The following is a 23,061-nucleotide window of genomic DNA, read 5'->3' on the forward strand; positions in this document are numbered from 1 at the left end:
GGCTCTGGAGGTTTTTTATTATGGTTAAATTTTAATGTAGGATTACACAGTTTTCCAGAGCCATGGTACTGAAGATTTCTTTTAATGAAATCTTACTGAAAGATGGTTGCAATTTGACCAGTTTACACATGAGATTCAGAGCCTATAGTAAATTCTTACCTTTCGCTAAGCACACAAGCTTATATACCTGAATAAGGCAAAACTTACCTTAAAACTGAGAACCTTAATAATCTTTACAATAGAGTTTGCTGTTCTATCAATTGCACATATATGATTGCTGTCAACATGAACCAAATTAAGCATCAGCTAGCATGAATCCGTATTCCGAATTATTATAAAAAATCCATACAGGTACAACATAGAAAGTTTTAAAAATTTTTTTTTGTGTATTATGAATTTGGAATTTCTGATAATGCCAGGACAGTGCTTATCAGAACTAAACAGAAAGACTCAGTGTGGGTCCATATAAGGAATTATAAATATAGTGAATTGTAAGATAATAATAATACTGGGAAAGACATTCAATAGCACAATCATTGTGAATGCAATTTTATGTTTGCTTAGGAACAATTTACATACTCAGGTTTTTTTAAGGCAGTAAACTTACTATGATGATAATGACTTCCTATGTATTTTCTCCTATCAATAAAAACAATTAACACATAAGCTTCTTAACCTATTAGTTACTCTAACTCAAAGTTTAAATACCAAGAAAAATCCTTTCAGTTTTATAAAAGTTTGCTTACCTGAAAAGTATAAAACCGAGTCCCATTGGGAGGATGCACTTTAGGAGAGGCAGAGACAGTGTTCATATCCGAGAATATCATCTCTGGTCACACACACAATACAATCCACAGAGAGCTACAGATGCAGAGTAGAGTGCTAAGCTTGGACATAAATCCTTTCATACATTTAGGGAAGCAATCGTACAAAATGCAGTCTGCCCCATCCGTTCAGAAATGCAGTGATAGTGCTCTGAATTCCCCACTCCTACATCTGTGAGTTAAACTGTAAGGTCATCCCTGACCTCCAGCTCAGATAGCCCTTCAAAATATGCACAATGAATAAAAATTAGAAATGCTGAAGAAAAGAAAGCTAGAACCTACAGCACATGGAGCTTGTGCAGAATCTGGCAATGCTTTGGACCTGCCCATCTGTTCTCAGTGATAATCACCTCCCTCCACCACAGCCTTGCAAAGTGATTATGCTAAGCATCCCAGTTAACCAATAACACACAGTTTCATTTCAAGCAAGCGTGCACAGTGAAAAACAGAGGACCTCTTCTGACTAACCTGAAGCATGTCTTATGTTCAGTTTATAGCTGTATTTTATAACAATTCCATCATTTCAGTTGCTGACAGCTATGTTAACACATACCAACTTGCTTTAAATAACACACAGGTGTTCGGGTCTTTTTTTGGTTTGACTGTCTTGCCTAGATAAAAGCAATAGTGTATTGCTCTCTGAATTAATATTTCTTATATTTTTTTGGTGCTACTACAGACTGCAAATAGTGGGAAATAAATATCTGTGAGACTGTTTACAGAACCACAGTCAGTTTAAACATAATGAACATTACAACCCCCTCTCTTCTCATTCTCTTCTCATTTTTTTTTTCTTATCTTCAGTCTGAATGCCTCTTTAGGAAAGGTTTGCCTAACGCTACTAAGTACAGAGGTGAAATTTTATATGAGCCTAACTATGCTTCACAAAGCTATAGACCTACAGCTCACCTCATTATCTATGCAAAATATCTTTAAAAAAGATATTTTTAAGGTTGATAACACTTTTGAACACCTGCATCCAACATCCAAAAAGCATTCATTGCATTTTTCCTTCACCCACAGATCACTTGAGCTAGATGAAGACATTGAACAAAGTAATATTCAAAGGACCTGACACCTTTTAGCAACAACACCACCGAAAAATTTCCATTTACAAAAACTGAAAAGAAAGGTTTCAGTAAAGGGTAAAAAATGTAAAGAGGCTGGAAAACTAACTTTACATGTTCTGTCAAGCAGTTTGCCTTTTATTTATGAGGTTTAACAGAAAGACAGAGAAATCACTTAAGAAATAGTATTATCAAACTGAAACTTGTCAAAAATCTAAAAGCCTAGTGAATTGCCAGGCTGCCTCTGTTTTTTATTCTGTTTTATCATAATGCTTTTAGCAACTGAAGATAATACAGCTTCTACAGTAAAATGACTAAGAAAGGAACTAGGATAAATGCAGAGATGTCTGTGTTTAAACGTGTATGACAGTGTGGCGCATAGCATAATAATCACATTTTGCAAGCTAAAGAGAAAAAAATCATCTTAAATCCTAGTCACTTCTTACAATTTCTTATAATAACCATGCATTGCTTCTATAACATTTACTAAATCAAAGCAAAACTAGTGTCTGGAATATTTTCTTGAGACCTAGATTTCAGATTACAGATTATTCTCCCCTCTTCCAGAAGATCTAGATGCTGGTATTAGCAAAGGGGTCCCTCAACTGGTCAAAGGATAGATATCAGATTGTTGGTAATCTGAGTATAGAATCTTTCATTCTGAGCTGATACTTTCTCCTTTATAATCTACCCACCAAACGTGCTATTTCCCTGCAGCGCTCTACTAAAAAAACTATACCTAATTCTGAACTTCTTTTGCTTCAACTTTCACTTTTTTAATCCTCTTTTCTACTAGCAATACAGGAAACTCAGTTCATCTTCTCATATTGGTGTTTGCTAAACCTTCATTCATTTCATTCCCCCCAAAATATTGCCAACATCTTTAACAAATTTTCCATATGAATGTATAAACATAACTGCTTTAGTGACAGTTTCCATAATGTGTTCCATGATCAAAACACTATTGCTGTAGTTTGACTTAATTGTTTCCTATTTCTTCCTCAAGGACTGCACAGCATCTTCAGTCTTCCACTGGGAGCTCTTATTGGGAACACTGTCCACTATAATGTAGCTGGCCATTATTTTGAAAAAATGCTGCTTTGGAAAGCACTGCTTCCAATCTTTTTATCTGTTGGGTTGACTTTCCTGCTTACGCGGAAGAATTTGCACTTAAGAAAACACCAGCAACAACAATCAAAACACATCATCCACCCACCCCATAGTAAGCTCCAATAAACACATCTCCCTAGCTAATCAGTATAGTTATGGAGAGGACTCATGGCATTATAACTGTTGTTCTGTCTTACCACTAACTTTTACCTTGTGTGAAAATGCTCCCAGCTATGACTATACACTCTCTTTTAGCTTACTGTGAAACAAGCCAACATCACATATTTGCTGGACCCTCATAGCATCAGAATGAAATTTCAATGTAACACTCAAAATACTTGAAAACATTTGAGTAAAACAGTGTTTTGCTGAAAATCAGGAAGCCAGCCTCCTCACAGGAATCAAAGTATAGGTAAATTCAGTAAAATATGGACCTGACACATGACAGAATGGGTCACAAGTACAGAGAGAAATAGTCATATTTCAGAAAAGCCAGCAACCCAAAGCTGGGATTCAGCTACCTTCTCGGAACGAGAAGCTGAAATCAGTTTTCCGACTTCTAATTGAATGCCACAACCATGGAGCTGGGTATCTAGCAACGTGGCCTGAAAATGAGCAGAAAGTGGAACAGAAAAAAAGAAACCAAAAAGACCAAACAGGATAAATGAAAAAACAGATCTAAAGACCACGATTACAGCTCAGTGGTAGAAGTGCTCACAAAGGGTGTAATTCCAATTCAAATACTTGCCCCAATGAGTCTTCCAATAAAATGAAAATAGTTGGGGAGGAGCGGAATCACCTATATGAAAAGAAAAGAATTCCTACATCTTTAAAAGTATCAGACATAGCAATGCTCCTGAGATGGCTTTAGTTCCAATTACTTTTGAATGTATGAGCTACCAAGCTCTGTGTCTATATTGTATTGATTTTGCATTTTAATTCGATACCCCTCTCCAAACTCCCAATGTTCCTGGAGGAAGGCATGTTTTTTTTAACATGGTTTTCCCTGATAAAGACAGAAATGAGCTCAGTATGTGATATAAATTTCATGTTTCTGGATAATTACTAACCTAATTTAATAAAACCTGGTCATTTAACTTAACTCAAAGCATCTGTTTTTCTGTTGCACTACATATTCTGAAGAGAAACTCTATCATGCAAGCACTAGCATATTAAAAAGGTAAGCATGTTTTTCAATTTAAAAAAAATTAAAAACGCATCTTGTCTCTGTAGTTTTAGGTTTTTTATTAGTGTCCCTGAATTTTGAAAGTACTTCACATAATGGTATAATATACATATATTCCTTCTTTTTTGTTGTGTAAACTAGTGGGCTTCTAATACATATGTGTCTCTATATATCAAAATGTATCAACATATATCTAGACTTTTTTATTACAATAATAGTAGCTTGCATACTAAAACTGAACAATATTTGTTTTAAAAAAAAAATTATCAGACATTAAACTTATATCGCACACTGTGCTCATTTCTGTCTTTATCAGGGAAAAACATGTTAAAAGAAACATGCCTTCCTCCAGGAGCATTGAGAGTGTGTTATTCTCAGAAGATGGGAGAGCTTTCACATTAAACCCAAACCACATCACTTTTACTTCACAGACTCAGAGGAACCCTACTAAGCTTCCAAAATCTACAATACTCTACTTGAATTGATGTTTCATTAATACATGTTGCATACATTAATACAGAGAATCATATGATACATCATACGATCATCTGGCTAAAATTCCCTGAATTTACTTTAATCTGAAAACTGTTAATGTTTAAAGAGTTTTGATCTCAAACTATTAATGGCTGAGAAGATGCTAAATCTTTACCACAGTTCAGGCAAAAGATACTCAAACTGCATATCAAATTGCAATTAATATATTCATACAGCCACATATCACATATAACTGTTCTCTGTATCCAAATGGATTTATATTTGCTTTTAGCTCATTTAATGGAGTTCTGCACCAAAAGTATATCCGCTTTTTCCATAAAAAATCCAACACAAAACATATCATCAGGCAAATTAATATACTTTAAAGAATGTATAAAACCCACACATGTCAAGTTTCAGAAAGTGATCTATATACCAGCTGGTATAGCTTCCAGAAGATTAAGCGGGAGGCAGAATTAAGGAAAATGAAACACAGTACAAGGAAGCTTTTGCTCCCTTTCAGCCTTTGGGTACAAGCAGAAATTCCTTTTAGAATGGCTTGTAGAAATAGATCAGTTTATCTTATTGATAAGTAAAGCCTGTTACTCATCCTGCTTCTGTAAATAACAGTTGTTTATCAACACCTTCCATTATTATTTTCTGTTGCTTTGTACCTTGGATATACAAATATCAGTGCTTGTACAGGGAAGTGTTCCTTACAAGGGCCAGTGCTGGTACCAAGACAGCATGCACTTCTGAGCCCTATTTTAACCTCAAATATAAGGTTTTGTATAACCTATGAAGACAAGTACACTGCAGAACAAAATCTCTTCTCTTACATGTATAAACTGCATGTTAATGATAGTAAAGGAAAAATCATATACTAACACATATATTCTCTGCAATGGCCTACCTTTCAAGCACAAGAGGAAAGGCTGAACCTTTCAGAGAAAATACAAGTATGAATGTAATTCCTTTTTGCAGTATCTTTGCTTTGTTGCAAATACTGGGGCATTTTACCAAGTACTGCAATTATTTTGAAAATCAGAGAGTCAGCACTTTCACTGACCAGAAAACTTCGAACATTCATAACTGTTTCTCTTATAAATAGCAAATTTCAGAATTAGTTTTCTCTAACACTACCTCTTTGCTAGAAAAAGTCAATAAAATTAAAATCACTAATTTGATATGTGAGTTTATGAATACAAGAGCTAATCCAATCATCAAATTCAACCACAATGCAAATAAGTCCAAACAATGATTGATTTTACAATTTTTTTTTTTTTTTGAACAGAAGAAAATTACTCTTCTTTTTGTACATTCTGGACAGGTAATCATTGAGCACAGCTAGGATGCTCGTGCAGCAGTGGTCTACGATGTTCTGGTCATCACAGGGCTGAGAAATTAATTCTCACACTGTCAAGACTTATTGATTAAATAGTTCTATTTCTGACTTCCTTTCTCATGTTTCAACAATGCTGGAATGAAATATCCCAAACACCATTCTGTTTTTCCTGAAACATTTTAACTCCTCAGCACTGGATCTGTATTTTCTTCACATGACTTGACCATCAGTAAATCTAGACTGTATACAGAAACTTATTAGGCAACTGAAATGAACCTTATATAAGCACTAGCTTGATCTATTTTTTAGTTATATATTGATGACAGTGACTCATTCAGTGAATCTAAAGAGGAACTGAATGAAAACATGAAGCTTGAATATAGAAAAGTGTTCTGTACATTGAGTATAATGTGCGAGTGGAAAGAAGGGAGGATGGCAGAGTTGCGAGGACATGAAATGAAACAAAACAACAAAAAAATGGGGGAAGATTTATCTCTGTTCCACTAAGTTGTATATTGTCTGATTTGAAAAGTTGCATACTTTTCTCTATAACTCTTAAGATTCAATCGTCAAAAGCACAGATACTAAGCTATATTTAGTACACAACCTGTGTCTTTTGCCAGTCATTTCTGATGCCAGGTACTATTATATTTTTGTTTCATGGCATAACTCCAGATTTCATAAAAAATTCTCAAGGCTCTTTGGAATTAAAGATACTTTTAATGCAGAATCATAGCAGTAAATGTATTTATGAGTATTTTTAATAAAATTCCAGTTAAATGTAAAATTAACTCTTGATGAATCAAGATCAAAACCTCCAAAATAATGTGACTCCAGATGGTAGCAAGGAAATAATGAAAACAGTCAGCTTGTTATTTCACTCCACGTCATACCACTTAGATATCACTTTCATTGTTTACACCCTTTAAGTTGTTTATATTGTAGCATTATACACGGTAGGATCGCTGTACTTAGCAAAATAAGAGTAGTTTCTTACCATTAAATGTAGAATTTAAATCACTTAAGTTACTGCAGAGGATCACAGTACATTAAGGATGGAAGAAATTATGAAAGAACATAAGAGATGATGATGATTGCCTATGTATCATCCTCAGCAGAGAGGCTTTTTCTTTTTAAATGAAATCTTACATTATGTGCCTCATCATGAGGTTAAAAATAGAAAGAGGGCCGTATGATGGAACAACAAAAGAAGATGCAAATTTGAGATAACACGTTCAAGCACTAAAACTTAGCACAGCTCACTATGAATAGATATTCTCTCTAACCTGTCTCTCCTCCCTTCAAAAACTATTTCTTTCTTCCTAACAGTATTATTTTATTTATTTTCATTCTATTAATTTATTTTGTGTTAAATCTGCAATCTTTATATACATTGAGATGTATCCTATACCAAAAATGTAAAAACTATTAAGAGAGTAAACCACCAATGAAAATGAGTAGCAGAATTATATCTAGAAGATAAAGGCTGTCAGGAAAGCTTGTGCCAAAGCAATAGTCTTTGTCATTTATTTCTACTTCTGCTCTATCAGGAAAATATCTTCTGCCTTAAAGACTGATGCAAGTTGCTAAACTCGTCTTCTGAGTAAGAACTCAAAGAACTGCATCAAAAGCTAAAATTCACAACTGATTAGTTCCATATTTTACATGGCATCTGGGAATACTCACTTGAGTAAAGACTGTGAATATCAGTAGGCTTTTGCAGAAGAAGGTCTGTTGGTTTTCTTACTTGTTTAAAGTTTCAGAATTTTTTCATAGTGTCAGTGAACATAATTCTGAATGAAATGAACATGAACTGGAGAAATAAACAGAATAAAATCCATAAACTGCATAATCATGCCTTTGTTCACATTGTACAAGAACTGAAATATTACCAATGATCTAACAAGATTCCCAAAGGTAGATCTACCCTACTAGCTTTTCTCTTCTGCGGCTAAGTAGAGCAACAATTCTGGAATTACAACAATTGGAATTTGCTAAAGGACAGTGAAAGGAAACAATATTTACAGTCATACTTCCAAAAGCAGTAATTAAATTAGTTGTTTAATTGAAGACACCTTTCATCTCATTTTCAAGGATTCTGAGTCTTTGAGTGGCCTCTCTAAGCTGCCTCAGCCCTACTGATGTTCTTATATGCCATTTTGAGCATCAAGTCTCACTGTGGTCCACATAAAAGGTCAGGTACCTGGAGTGACTGAGCAAGATTGAAAATGTCAGACCTGTTGCTCCAATGCTATTCACAAGCTATAATATTCTACATATTAGCTTGAAAAGACTTCATGACTTTGCTATAGTGCACATTGCTTCATTGTCATACATATAACCTTATAAAAATAAGTGGTCATGGTGGAAAACCAAAACTGTCTCTTCTAAAACTATATCCTATTTCTTCTGCACTTGTCCTTAACCTCTTGATGCTATTTTCATTTCAAAAGTGCAGTGGGAGTGTTTGTGAACTGATATTGCCTAAAATCACATTTCCAACAAAGATATGGGATTATAAAACAAAAAAAAGCAATAGAGTCCTGAGGGCTAATGGCTGTTCCAGCTCTTGACTCAGCAGACTCTCATTTCCCCTTACAAGCTATCATAAAAATATAGAACGATCCAGTAACTGCATGTCTATTAAGAAGAAGCAAACGTTGCATTTTTCTGGGAAGAAAATTACGATATACAAATACAGTTGAAAGACATTTTTCCAATGCTAGGAAATGTGAATTGAAATAAAACTAAACCCTTTTGATGTTTTATTTCCCTTACAATTCAGACTTGGGCAACCACAAAATATGCTGTGCTGATTAATGTTGATTTAATGTTGGTTTTCAATTATCCTATTTATTTAAAAGAAAAGTTAAGGGATAACAATAGAAACCCACCATTTTCCTAATGTTTGGACTGAATGGCTTCAAAACACGCTAAATCCAAAAAGATAAAAGGACTTTCTAAGTCTTAATCTTCACAATAGTCACCTTTATTCTTTGTGAAACACAGTTTTTTTGGGGAAAAAAAGTGCGATTGGATACTAAGTAAGAAAGATAGTATTTATAAGATGTAGGAAAAACAGGACTCTTTTTTTATTTTCCTTCTGCATTCACTCTTGATGACATAAGAAGAGAAAAAAAAGATTCCCTGCAATATTCATCGTGGAAGTGACTAAGCAGCATTATTAATTTATTTTGCCATGCACATAACAAGTGCACTTGTTAACTTATGAACATTGTAATATATGTATTCTTAACATTCTTATGGCTTAATCAATATTTCTTGCTAGAAAACTGAGATGAAGATGGATTGATAATTAGCAAGTCTGTGTGCCAATATTAACTGAAGAAATAGCTGTCATTTTCAAAGATGATGGTCTATAAACTTACATTTGGACCAGAGGGTCAGGAAAAATAGCTACTTGACAAAAGCATAAAAATGTAGTAAATCCTAAATTAAACACTGATACTGACACAGTACAGCTCTCATCTTGAAACAAAATCTTGTTCCTTTTGCATGGCAGCAGATGACTGCTGCCTAGTGTTCTGCGTACATGGGTCATTTTGAAAACTGAAAGCTTAGTGGTAAGACTGTAAAGAGTCTAGATCAAAAGAAGACCATCATGGACAGAGAACCTCAAGTGGAGTGATACAAGGGATGATGATAATTTGGTGGCTGCTGTTGAGCAAGAACTACATCCCCACATTGAAACCTCCTTGCCAAATAGAAGGTAGCTTTTCCATTTCTTTCTTTCAAGGATGCAGTGGCAGGAATGAACACCATTCTTCTGGCGGGCTTTATCTGCTGGTGTCTCTATGCATTACTACAGGCTCTCTTTAAAGTCAATAGAGGCAGGCATTTTCGAGGGGCACTGCTTCTGACCTATTTTAGACGTCTATTTTAGTTCGAGATGAATCACACCACAGAGGTGGGAGGCACTAAAGAAACAAATGCCTACACTGTAGATGTCTGAAGTTAGGTGCAGTGAATCCTATCCTGGATAATGTTAAACAAGTCATCACAATATGACAAGAAAATACTCTAATCAAGGACAAAAACTCCATCACTGATTAAGTACACCTGAGAGAAATTTGCTATTAGAAATACCTATTCCTGTAACTATATCAAACAAAAGCAAAACCACGCAAACCTGAAAATAGCTTTTTATATTTCCCTAAAACAAATGACGTGAAAAACAACATTCGCAGCAACAAATTCACAGTCACATCCAGATTCAGTCTGCTGTTATAATCACATGCAAGATTAACATCCCGGACAGGGACACACAGGACATTATGGAGCTCAGCAAAATCAACTTCAAAATTACTCATGTTCTATAAAAGGAGATATTGTGACATAAACAAGTTTAATCACATCTACGAGGTTAAATAACATAGCAACCTCAGCCAGGCAGTTCCTAATTCTTAGTACTATATCTGTGCATTATTTCATGATCACTGCAGCATGAACGTGTGTCGTGTACATTATATGAATACAATATACATTTATTACTATTCAAAGCACATAATTTTTTTTATTTCATATAGTATGAAGTTGCTGTAAATTTTGATAAGTGCAAAGTAAAAGTAAAATCACAGTATTTGTCATGTGTAGGAAATTTTCGTAATTGAAGTGCATTAGGAAAAAAGTTCATTTGAAAAAAAAATAGCACAAGCTAGCCACAGGGACTAGCTTGCATTATCTGTATAAAAAGTCAGTCCTTTCCCTTTTCTGTTGCAGAATAATACCTTTCGGGAAAGATAACAATAGAAATATTATTCACAGAGTATAATTTGTTTGACTTCTTCAGTTTCAATTTTTTTCATCTTTCAACTTCACCCACTGGCCTCTATTCTGTTAAAAAAATAAATAGATAAATTTGGTGTCGCTCTTCTGTAGCAGTTACATTTTGTGTGAATACACTGTGGTTTATTTCTCCTTTAACTAAACACTGCTCAACCTGACAGCCTCTCTTCACTTAAAAATTCCTTCTCACGCCTAATAATTTTCAATATTTTTCTCTGCATCTCCAGAGAGCAGCTTACTGTGACAGAGTATGTCTTGCTCCTTCTCTGCACAACCAGATGGAAATCAAAAGGGAACAGTTTATCTTACTCCTACTCCTGTCCATTTACCAAGACTCCAAACCTCCTAGTTGACTCATGGAAAATGGCACCAAAACTGCAGTTAACTCTGGTTTGCTAAAACTGAACAACACAACACCTCAGAATAAACAGGTGACATACCAACCAATTTAGACAAGCACAAACAGAAATTTTAACTCAAAGCTTTGGAACACTGACCATGAAAGAAATTTCATTAGACAGAAAAACAGTTTTCTACATTTGCACTTTCTGATTAACTGAAGAAAAAATAGGATGACCATGGATGTGGTCTGACAGACAAGCAAGACAGAACAGTTGGGAAAATAAATTGCAGATGAGTCAACAATCTAAATGAAACTTGTGATTTTATATCTAAAAAATTTCAAATGACTCATTCATGATTATCTCTTCATAATTTTCCATCACATACCACCACCTCATAATATCTGAACAGATGAACTTCTTTTCTGTTCAGGCTAGACAAGATATTTTATTGCTTCTTATGTCTTTGAAGTGTTTACATATGCATTTAACCAGCAAAATCTTCATTTGCTTTTCAAGAATCTTGAAAGATTCTTCCTAATTTCTGCAATCTCATTGTTGCAATTAATGCATCTAAGAGGTAAAATGGCAAAGTTACTGGAGAATGAAATGTCCACTGTGAAATGCTGAGTGCTATAGTCAGATTAAAAATGATGCGTTATATTAAGCTCTATGGTTAAAAATTATCACTTTTCTTGAGGGCTAAAAATAAGGTTTTACTATTACAAATAACTTTCAACCAGCAGAAATCTGTTTCACTGACAGCCTTTCAAAGACTTTTTCAGCTCACTTGTTTCTTGTTTCAATTCAGACAAAGATCATCCTCCTAAGCAATCCTATCCCAAACATTGCACGTTGCTGCCTGTCTCCGGGTTTGTTGTCTGAGTTGCTGGAGATATTAATGGGGCAGGAAAGAGGCAGGTATAACCTGTCAAAGCTTCAACAGTACAACAGAAGAAGTAGCAGAGTCGGCATGGAGGCTGTGACACCATTAGAGGGGAAAGGAAAGCTATATTTAGAGGAGTAAACCAAACGTACTTGGAAAAGTTCCCAATCATAGTGGCCAGCTGGCACAGAAGAGTACACAAATATGCTAGTCAACATTGAAGTGTCCAAAGAGGCTGCTTGCAAATTGCTTATTGGGAATAGTCCCTGCAAGAGTCATATTTCCACGCTGTGCTTAGGAATTGCCCAGAAAAAGTGTAAATTAGTGAGAATGAAAGTATGCCAGGGTTTGGGCCAATAGATTACCACTACAGACGATTGTGTTTGACCATCCAGGAACATTTCCCAATACTGTCTGATTTACTAGCATATAAACATGCCAAGCCTTTCCAGGAGGTTTAAAATTATGGCACATAATACAATATTCCACGGATTTCCAATCTTGCTGTTGAAAATCATTTGATATTTAAAGACAGGATATGAATGATCAATATTAATCAACTATTTTTAAAATTTCAATCAAGATAAATCATACTGGATGCAGTGTAATAGCTGCATTTTTTACTGAAGAACACAACATTGTAATTTGGGAGACAAAGCAGATTGATGGATGCTTTTAATTCATTTCACTCAGTTAACCCTAGCCATTGACATAAAACAGCAGGTACTCTGCCTATATTGTCAGAGAAAATCATTGATCCTGGCAGCTGTGCTGCCTAGTCTGCAAGGTTCTTTATATGCAAGTTGCCTAGAACGACACAAGTTATATTATCTAGATATATTGCAATTATATCTCCTGAATACAGCATGCATGCAGTCTGAAATAAAGCTTGTGAGACTGTAAGGAGTCAAAACTTTACAGTTTCTGATATGCTTATCTGTGTAGAATATTTGGAAGACTCTCCACAGTTAATAACAAAACAGATTGTGAAAAGTAACTCAAGATTCAGGCACAGGTTTATCAAAAGCAGCAAAGAAGAAGAAACACACAGAGATCTCAAACCAAAGCACAACGTGTGTACAGTGCAGTTAAACACACATGGGAAACATAACAGAAATACAAAACACATCAGACACGCAGGAGAAAAAAACAACCAAAAATACTACAATGCAAGTTAGGTGGGAGCTGTCTGGAGTATAGAAAAATACATGTTTCAAGCAAATACCTAGAAATTAATAGATCCTCACCTTAAAAAAGGTGAAAAGATAAAGCAGGAAAGGATATGAATCAAAAAGATAATAGAAGATTTTTTCCTGTTAAAGGGAAAATCTGTTTGCAAAGAACCTACAAGAAAAGTCAAATGTAAAAGCGTACAAACAAAACATTGCACAAGGTTCATACACCTCTTGTAATCAGACATCAGAATTCAGGTGAATACAGTGAATGATTTAGAAATAGAATTGGCCAAAGCAAGTATATATCTTTAAATCATCTTGAAGTTAGATGCAAGTTTCAGTCCTAGAAACAGAGGAGCAGTTCAGGGTGGAAAATAACCAATCTTGAAGAATGCTCAACTTCTGTAATGCAAATTACATGCAATTTATACAACAGCACACATGGCCTAGCCAAGAGGGATCATATCATAAGCGAACATTCCTAGAAAAGCATGCCTTAGCAATATTAAAAGAGGATGACATAAGACTGTTGAAAATTATTCCACAATATCTACATAGGGTACTAAAGAAATGGCTGTAAAATGTGTCAGTGGAAGACAACAACTTGACCATGTAACAGACAAGTCAGAGAGTAACATAGCAGATTTTTGGTGTTGTTCCTAGTGTTTTCTTTTATTTTTAAGGGCTGGAGCTCAGTTTTAAAGCAGTTGACCTTATTCTTATGGAATAAAAATGACTTGAATTAGAGGAACTTGATTACTAGATGTGAGGAAAACATTTTACATCTTTTCTCAGGCAAAGAAGATGAAAGATGTTCCCTTTCAAGGCATCCTTTGACAACTAATACTTTCAGAATATGTTTAGGTCTAGGAATATCACTTTTTGCAACATCCTAGACAGCAGAAATATCCTTGCAGAAGCAAAATGCGGTCTTAACCCTTGATACATGCTTGCAGAAGGTAACAGATGTACATACAAACAACAATGTAACATTTGAATTCCAAGTTTTGCTAGCCTCTTCTATAAAAGATTCTATATAAAATTATATAATCATTTAGATTGGAAAAAGACTGTTATGGTTGTATCCAACCATTTACTCAACACGGCAAAATCCACTAAGTGATGTCCCTAAGTGCAATATGTCTAAATGCCTTTTAAGTATTTCCAGGGATGGTGACTTAACCACTTCCCTGGGCAGCATGTTCCAATTCTTTACAACTCTTTTGGTGAAGAAATGTTTCTTAATAGACTGACTGACTGTGAAAGTTTAGCCTTGTTTGGTGGGCAACTGAACAACAGACAGTTGTTCCATTCTGCAGTTCTCCCCAGCCCAAGGGAAGAGGAGTTGAGAAAGAAAACAGAACACCCAAAGGCTGAAATAGAAAATATTTTCCATTAAAAAATAAAATCTACTACTAATGCTAATACTAACAATATATACAAGGTATAAACCAAATAAGTAGCAGTCACAGAATGCATGCTGTCAGCAACGGCCGCCAGATGGGACACACTGACAGAACAGCAGTGCCTGTTGGTGCAGATGTCACTGCCATTGTGGAGAGATCATGAAAACTGGACTTGGAGCAGCAGTTGGACTCTAAGCAGCACGATGAGTAGATCCTTGAAGGATGGAGGCCATTAGAAAGGAGGACCATCCTGAAAAAGTTTCTTGCTTACATAAAGAGTGTGACATTTACAGTATGGAATACTTTCTTTGGTCTCTTTGTGTCAGCTGTCCAAGATCTACGACGTTATGCATCTGGTTACTTTGAAACTTCAAAATTTCTTGAGTTCCATAGAAATGGCATTCCACGGCTGACCGCAGACCTAAACTAGAGTGTCTTATCACCTTTATTCCCATGCCAAAGTTAATGCTGTAGTTACCGAAAAGTGCAGCTACTTAGAAATGTAAGTTTTTGAGAAGAACATTGATTCAATCACAGCTGAAACCATGACTGTGACATTGCCAAATTGCAGCCAAAAGCATCAGCTAATTTTACATCCAGTGTGAAGTACCTTACAGAACCTTTTTCAAGTAACACGGTATTACATAACCAAAGCAATTTTGTCATTCTTACTGGGAGTCCTTGAGACCTGCAAACTTCCCATGGTATCAAGAGTTAAGAACGGCGTCTATGTGTCAAGATAAGCTTGTGAATGTCTGTTATGATGTATGTTTATGTGACTTGACCAAAATCACAGTAGCCTATAGCAGAGGCAGTGAGGCATGCTTCGGAGAAGCTTTCAACTGCTTTTGACAGAAGGAAGTCTTTTTCTGCTCTCTTGCCACACTCCGGCATCTTAATAGCAGTAATAGCAGCACAGCAGTGTCCAAACGACAACATCCTCCTTCACTAAGTGTTCCTGATTTAATCAGCAGAGAACAGACCATATTGTATCTCGCAGATGGGAGTACTGCATAGAACTGTAGGCACCTATGCTTGTAAAAGCTGAGGGGGTTTTAACTTAATTTTTTCACAAATGATTTTATCCTGCAGCAAAATGCAGCCACAAGCAGCTGACTCTGGAGAAGCAAGTTTTAATTAAAACCTGTTTTTCCACTTTTTTTGTTTCAGCTAATGATTGCCAGGAGGTGTTGCTAATCACAGGTTCTTCCTCTTACATGCTGAGCATCCTCATATTCTATCACCTTCTTCAGAAATGGTGGGTGCTCATCATCTATGATATGTGAGAGGACATATATATTTCTCTCACAGCTGAGCTGTGCTAAATGATAAGTACAAACTAAAAAGTTCTTATTTTGTAATCAGTTCTTCACTAAAAGAAATTTTTTCCAGTAGTGAGTAATATTGCCCTAAAAATCTAGAATTACAGAAAAGGAAGTTCTGTATCACTTATAATTGTAAATAACTTTTGATGGGATATTCATTATTTAATGGTTTTCAGTGTTTTCTAAATCAATTGTTAAAGCTCTGATATATATGCATTCATAATAATTTACTTCATGATTGGTTGGGGTTTGAGTCTGAGCTAGGATCATGTGGCTAAATTCAGAGCACTGAATTTTTTGCTCATTCATTCAAGAAAGAGTGATTAACTATAACGTCTTTGAAAGCACCGTGAAAACTACACTGGATCTTTTTGGGAACAGTAGATTATGCAATGAAAGTCTTCTGGTTTAGACATTTATAAACCTGGCATTTCTTCTTCTTGTTTCTTGGCTTCTTCAGGAATTTGATGAGCTAGATTTTATAGAAACTATTAACAAAAAATCACTTTCATTAAAATTTAGTTGGCTTTGACCTCATTTGCTGCTCTGTTCTGAAGATGACAGAACGCAGAGGAATTGTATCTATAGCTATTCAAGATGTTGCTACCCACAGAGAAGTCCAAATCAGTACAATTCTGCGCAGTCCTCTCTGCTTTGTACACTGCAACGCATCAGCCCTGGAAGCACGGACTTTTACTCCCTTCTGCCAGCTGATACAAAGAATACTACTGAAATAAACCCTGCAAGAAACACACACACACACACTATGAACACTACAACTACCAAATGCACCCCCTAATAACTTATAATAAATCACTAGGCTAGTAAAAACAAATGTTACACTATATGAATACTTTTCAAAACTGTTGCAAAGCAAAGGCTGCCTCACAGAATACTGCTGCACAGATACTGCAAAGATGGCATAAGGAAAAAAAGTGGCTTAGATTGGAAGATGAGGAGCTTTTCCTATGAAACTAAGCTACGTAAACAAAAGGATGGGGGGAAAACAGTGGACTGATTAAATAATTACCACTAAGAAAAATGACTTCATCTCCCATCCAAGTAAGGACATATTCCTCCTATACTTTATTTTCTCTGCAATTAGCTTACAAGCATCTTAATGTACCTATAGGTGTGGAAAGGAATTGTTTAGCACAATGAGTGCTAAGAAGGAATATATTTTCCTACATCAGCTAAAAAAAAAAAATGGTAGTGGAGATGACTTTTTTTTTCCTATAATATTCAGTCTGTTGAGGGAGGGATCTGTAAGAAGTACTTGAGTCCAACAGCGCTGTTTCGGATGGACGACAGCCTCTCCCAAGGTTCCAGCCAAAAAATAGAATGCTTTTGGGTTTCTTGCTGCTGAAAGATGACATCATTGGAAGAGAAAGTTTTAGGTTTTGGCTTCTGTGTCGATGTAAATTTTGTATCACACTCTTAAAAATTTTTCTGTCCCCTATGTCTTGCCTTGGGTGCCTTGGGTTTCTATCACTTGAAACATCTTAAAAATCAGCCTTCCTTAATGATTATGCAATGTGCTGAATGTACTCAGAAGGACAAGGATGATCCCTCAGAAAGAAAGAAAGGAAAACAAAGCTAAAAACAAGTAAAAAGAATCTTTAAAGGAATTCACCTTGTGTGAAAGATGTAGCATTTCTACTGCATTGTGGTTGCATCTAAAACAAATGTAATTATCTCTATGTGACTTGCAATTGCAGATCCAAAGAGAACAAATGTGGGTATCAAACTATTCAGACGAAAATAATCTGTGAATCATTCTACCAAAGGTCACATCAAAGTTGAATACTAGATTTTAAATAGAGGAAGCTGCTGATATACTTACAAAGAAGAAAAAGAAACATTCTGCAGTTCAAGAAATTTAAAAATATTTACCATGATACAGGTAATTTATTGTTGAATGCACAGGTTTGATACCACAATAATCTCTGCTCAGTATCATGGTTTTCCAAATATAGTAAATAGGCGAGATGTTATGTATCTGAGATTAGAAAGTGTCCCCTCAGTCACTAAGCAGGCTTTTTGTTAAGTATATGCATATCCTATTTAAAACACAAGGGCCCACTTTCTAATCTCTGTTAAGCAGGATGCAGTTTACGGACATCTGCAAACATTCAGTGTTACAATACATGTGAATCAGGTGATTTCTCAGATACACAGTGATGTATGTCACAAATTTAACATGGATTTAGGCACTAAATCTTCTGGGCAAAAACAACCAAGTTGACACTGAGGGTTTAGAGGCCATTTTAATGTATGTGGAAGTGAGGATTTATGTGCCCAAGTCATTGTATTCCTAGCTATTCATTAAATGACATGAGGAAAACAGACATAATGTGGCATCTTACATAGGATTTACACCCGAAGCAATCACTGATCAACTGTAAGATATAAAAGCATCATTTCTACTTAAAAATGCTATATTGAAGCACGAAGACAACCCATTTGTTTTCTGGTCTGAGAAACCTAACGGCTGATTTTCTGTTATCAGCTGGAGCCCTCTCCTGCCCTCTCGCGTTCTTGGCTTGTGCTAATACTCCCAAATCCCAGGAAAACACTCAGTGACAGCCGAGCTTTCGCATGATCTCCTTCCCTGGCCGCTCCACTGCCTCTTCTAAAGCCTTTTCCAACACAGGCTAGGAATCATTCAGGATGCACTTTCAGGTCATCAGGAAATGAAATGCAAGAGATGGAGAGGGGCAATAATTCTGGGGAGAGGGGATATCTCTTGGCATAAGGATAATGTTGGAAAAAAGTAGAATCATAGAATAGTTTGGGTTAGAAGGGACCCCAAAGATCATCTAGTTCCAACACCCCTGCCAGGGCAGGGACACTTCCCACCAGATCAGGCTGCCCAAGGTCCTATCCAACCTGGCCTTGAGCACCTCCAGGGTTGGGGCATCCACAACTTCTCTGGGCAACCTGTGCCAGTGTCTCACCACCCTCATGGTGAAGAAATTCCTCCTTATGTCTAGTCTAAATCTGCCCCTCTCTGGTTTATACTAATGGCCCCTTGCCCTATCACCACATGCCTTTATAAAAAGTCCCTCCCCAGCTTTCTTACAGCCCCCTTCAGGTACTGGATGGACGTTGGGGCTTCTCCATCGGTTGTCATTCCTCTGCAAAGTGCTTGCTTCGTGGAAAAGAAATATATGAGCAATTTACATAGAAACGGGCACTTGTAATACAGCAAAGATTACTCAATCCATAATTGTTGGTGGAGATCAAAGAAAAACAGGAAAAAAACTTAAGAAAAAAAACTTAAGAGTCCCCAACTCACTGGTATCAGCATGGCAGCTTTATATTAACTATGAAAGTTTCAACTCGCTCACTGGCCTGCTACTATTTCATTATTATTTTAGCGGAGAGGCAATAAATACAAACTAGATACAAAATCAAACTTTTCTGCAAGCTAGATCTTGATTTTTTTTTTGTCAAAAAGACAGGCCAACATTTAGCCAATTCAGATTTGCATCCCTTCCTTTGTTAGTTCATACGGTTACAATAATTTTAGAAACCCTTTGTGTAATGTGTTGTTTAAAATTGTGATAAACAGTTCTAATGGAAGCAGAAGGCAATTACACAGGAAGTAAATCAGGAGTCCTTTGAATTATTGTTATGGCTGTTATCAAAATTAAATAGGTTTGTTACCTCATTCAAGAGAAAAAAACAGTAAGGTGAATTGTAAACTATTAAAATGTTTTATCGGGGAAAAAAAGACATAATTTGGGGTTATTATTTTTATTAATTTCTGGGTATTTTAAAGTTTGGCAAGAAGGCCAGGCATTAATTCTCTAGAGTTTCAATCTTGCAAACATTTACACACTATATATATATGCATATATACTTCAGTCTTGCAAATATATACACACATAAGCAACTTCACTCAGCTATAGTCTGTGGTACCTATTTTAGGTAAAGTTTTAAGATAAGCCTTCTAAACAACTGATAGTTATGAGAACCAAGTACTTCTCACATTTTGCTAGACTACTGAACTCACTTAAATAGCAAATTTAAATTATAGCCTTCCTGGAATGAGTTTTAAAGCTCACACGACTGGGACAGGGGTTCGTATCCCTTGTGAAAAATTTGTACAGAATCATAGGTGCTTCTGTTTCATGCAAGATGAATGGTACAAGAGTCATAATCACGTCTGTTCTCCTGAGGTGGTACTGTGTCACTTTTATGTGACATTTGTAACAACAGTGCTATAAAGTGCAGTGAGGCTGAAATTTTCTTAGAATTGTACCTGCATTAGAAGTATGTTTCAAAATTCTCTAACTCTCTACAGGAAAAAGTCAGCGCTAACATTTATTGTTAGTTTATTACTGTAGAATTACTCAATCATAGAGTATCAAAACATGCAGACTGATATCTGTTGCCAGCTATCTTGATTCATGATGTGCCCCCACAGTTACCTTAAGCAGAATGATGGACTTGTAATCTAGGAGAACAAGTTTTCTCCTTCTCTGCAAGTGGGTGGCAAAATACAAAGACAGCGCATGACAAGGAAAGCAAAAGCTGGTGGGAGTCATCTCTTCTTTGAGTCATGAGATCACATGCCAGATCAGTACAGGCAGGGGATCCAACACAGCACCCAACCAGGTGTAGATGTGTTGTATTCTACACAAAAGCTCCAGTGCCCAGCTGAAAAAACAGACTGCCCGCAGAAGTGGAGTCAAGGAAAAGGACTTGTGGGCACCTCCGAAAAGCCTCGCATAACTAAAGCCTCTCAAGCCTAACCGTGATTTAAAAAAAGAAATTGGTAAAAATTGCTCTATACAAAAGTGGACTTGGGCAACCTGAAACTCAAGGCTCTAACAAGGAGAAGCAGTAGGCAGCAGCACCATCAGGGACCGTGCTTGCCAGGTCTGGTATCAATATACAGAAATGTACCAATTGTAACAACAGTATAGTAAGAAAATTGTGGTTTGTTGGCCACACAGAGACTACAGCTCAAATTTAAGTAGTTGATGTCTGCAGCTTTTGTTCACCACATAACAGACAACATCTTAATATTCACCTCATCAAGACACTCCAGAAAGTTTTACCTGGCTTTTGACAAGGAAATATTTCCTTGTGAGTATATACAAAAATTGGTGCTTCATGTAGAATATTTAAACAGTTTTCTTGTCAGTTTGCATGTAATTGTTTTAATGACCTCTTTGGATGAGTATGAATCCTGACAAATTACATAACACAGGGCTATATTCTTGAAATGACTTCTATATATATAATAAAATGGAAGTTAACAACCACTCTTCGTAGGAATACAACATCCCATAGTCTTTTACAAGTTTGAGCAACTCTACAAAGCCAGGATCATTATAGAAACTATAATTTCTTATATTTGGGGAAGAAGGAAAACAAGAAGAGGTTTATTTCTGATTTTAATACATTTACTGTGCATATTGAAATCTCAATATTATGCCGCAACCCACAAAATATATAAAAGAAAAAGAGAGAACGCAACAGAACAAAACTTAAAGCAGTCTTCTAAATAAGAAATAATAAGGTATGGCAGAAAAAAACCCTCAGACTAAACAAAGATTACACCATCTTCCTTCCGTCTTCAGTAGAGCTGTGGCTGCTAAGTTTCCAGGCAGATGTATTTAGATGTGTGATTTCAGAAGGAGGCACCATCACATGTACAACCAAAAGAGGAAAAGCTGTTCCTAACACTAAGGAGCTTTTCACACATCTTAAACATGAACAGACGTGAGTAAAGGTCTGTTCTTGAAACTATAGAAAATGTATGTATACCCGTTTATAGTACTCGGCCTTTTTCACAAACTGAGATTCACTCATACATATTACACTTTGTAGGCTGCAACAGTAGCTTAAATTACTAACAAAAATGGTTCACACTACTCCCCTGGATTGTTATTTGCAGTGGTTGAGATGAAAGTACATCTTCATTTCTTTCAAAACATGATGTGACCCAGACCAAGGATAGGCATCTCTCACAACAGAGAGAGGTGGCAGTACCTGAAGCTGCTGCAGACATTTGTTTCAGGACACACTCTTGTTAGTTTTTGAGCAAAGTTAAAGATATTGCAATCCTCCCAAACCTGCAAAACAGCATCAGCTTAAGACGGAAAGGTGATAAATGTCAAATCCATTAGTATAGTCATTCAAAGTGAGAGAATTTAGAATATGAGTCTATTTCTGTGAGTTTTCACTTCCAACATGTAGTAGGTTTCAAGTTAAAGAATGATCATTAACCTACATACACAGAATATTTAGCATTGCAAGATAAACTAAATTTTAAAATAACTTTTGTTCAGAGTTCTAAAATAAAAAATATCCTTCAAAAAAATCCACCAACAAAAAGGCAATTTCTATTGTAAATAGGTAGTAAAAAAGTAAATGCAAATTTCTTGCATTTTCTCACTTGCTGGTCTCTGAGATGAGAGTGTAGTACATAGATCGTGTTAATTTTCATCAGTTAATTTTCATCATGTTAATTTTCAGATGTGTTCACTGGAGATAGACACATCAAAGTTTAAGGCTCTAAAATATGCTTTTAGCCTACATATACACATCTGTTACCACAGACAAAATACACTTACCAGGACAGGAACAAAGGTATCACCATGATCGGTCATGCTAGCCTACCTTCAGAAACAGTAAGAATAGCAGGCTTTCCTTTTAGAACACTTCAAACCACAGTTTGAAGCTTTTTCAGGATGCCATCAGAAATAACCTGACTTCTTCAACAGCTTGAATGTAAATTTTCAAGAAATTTTTTGCTTGAAAGGAGGTTCAGATATCAAAGCATGTGTCTCAATCTGATTTAGCGCTTGCTTTAAACACACATTTGATATGAAATAATAGTAACAATCAATGGCTATATAGGATGGCTGGGACATTCAGTGGGAATATAAAAATTATCTCCATGGTTATTAAGTCCACTCAGGTAATACTAACCAGACTCCCAAGTGCTTTTGCATACCCATTTTGAACTGCATTTGTTAATGCAAAGTTGTCGTATATTGGAAAAAGATATAAATACGTAAATCTGTTCACTCATTGAGTTAATTGACTTTTGGGAAATATTCTGCAAAAATGTGTACATATATGTATACATCTGAAAAT

At 35.9% G+C, this 23,061-nt stretch overlaps 1 protein-coding gene across 10 annotated transcripts in view; it reads right to left on the reverse strand.

Moving 5' to 3' along the window:
* Positions 1 to 23,061, reverse strand: part of PPFIA2 (PTPRF interacting protein alpha 2) — a 321,457-nt gene that overhangs the window by 226,114 nt on the left and 72,282 nt on the right. For 2 of the 10 annotated variants that reach the window (XM_054080064.1, XM_054080061.1), the window contains exon 1: positions 747 to 1,145. The exons of 7 other annotated variants lie outside the window; for them this stretch is intronic. In XM_054080064.1, coding sequence (XP_053936039.1) covers positions 747 to 827 — 81 coding nt within the window. In that variant the 5' untranslated portion in view covers positions 828 to 1,145. Of the gene's footprint in view, positions 1 to 746; positions 1,146 to 23,061 lie in introns of those variants that run through there. One more of the 10 variants, XM_054080053.1, reaches the window with a different exon arrangement.

The sequence above is a fragment of the Cuculus canorus genome, chromosome 1 (genome assembly GCF_017976375.1).
Source record: "Cuculus canorus isolate bCucCan1 chromosome 1, bCucCan1.pri, whole genome shotgun sequence".
NCBI lineage: Eukaryota > Metazoa > Chordata > Aves > Cuculiformes > Cuculidae > Cuculus > Cuculus canorus.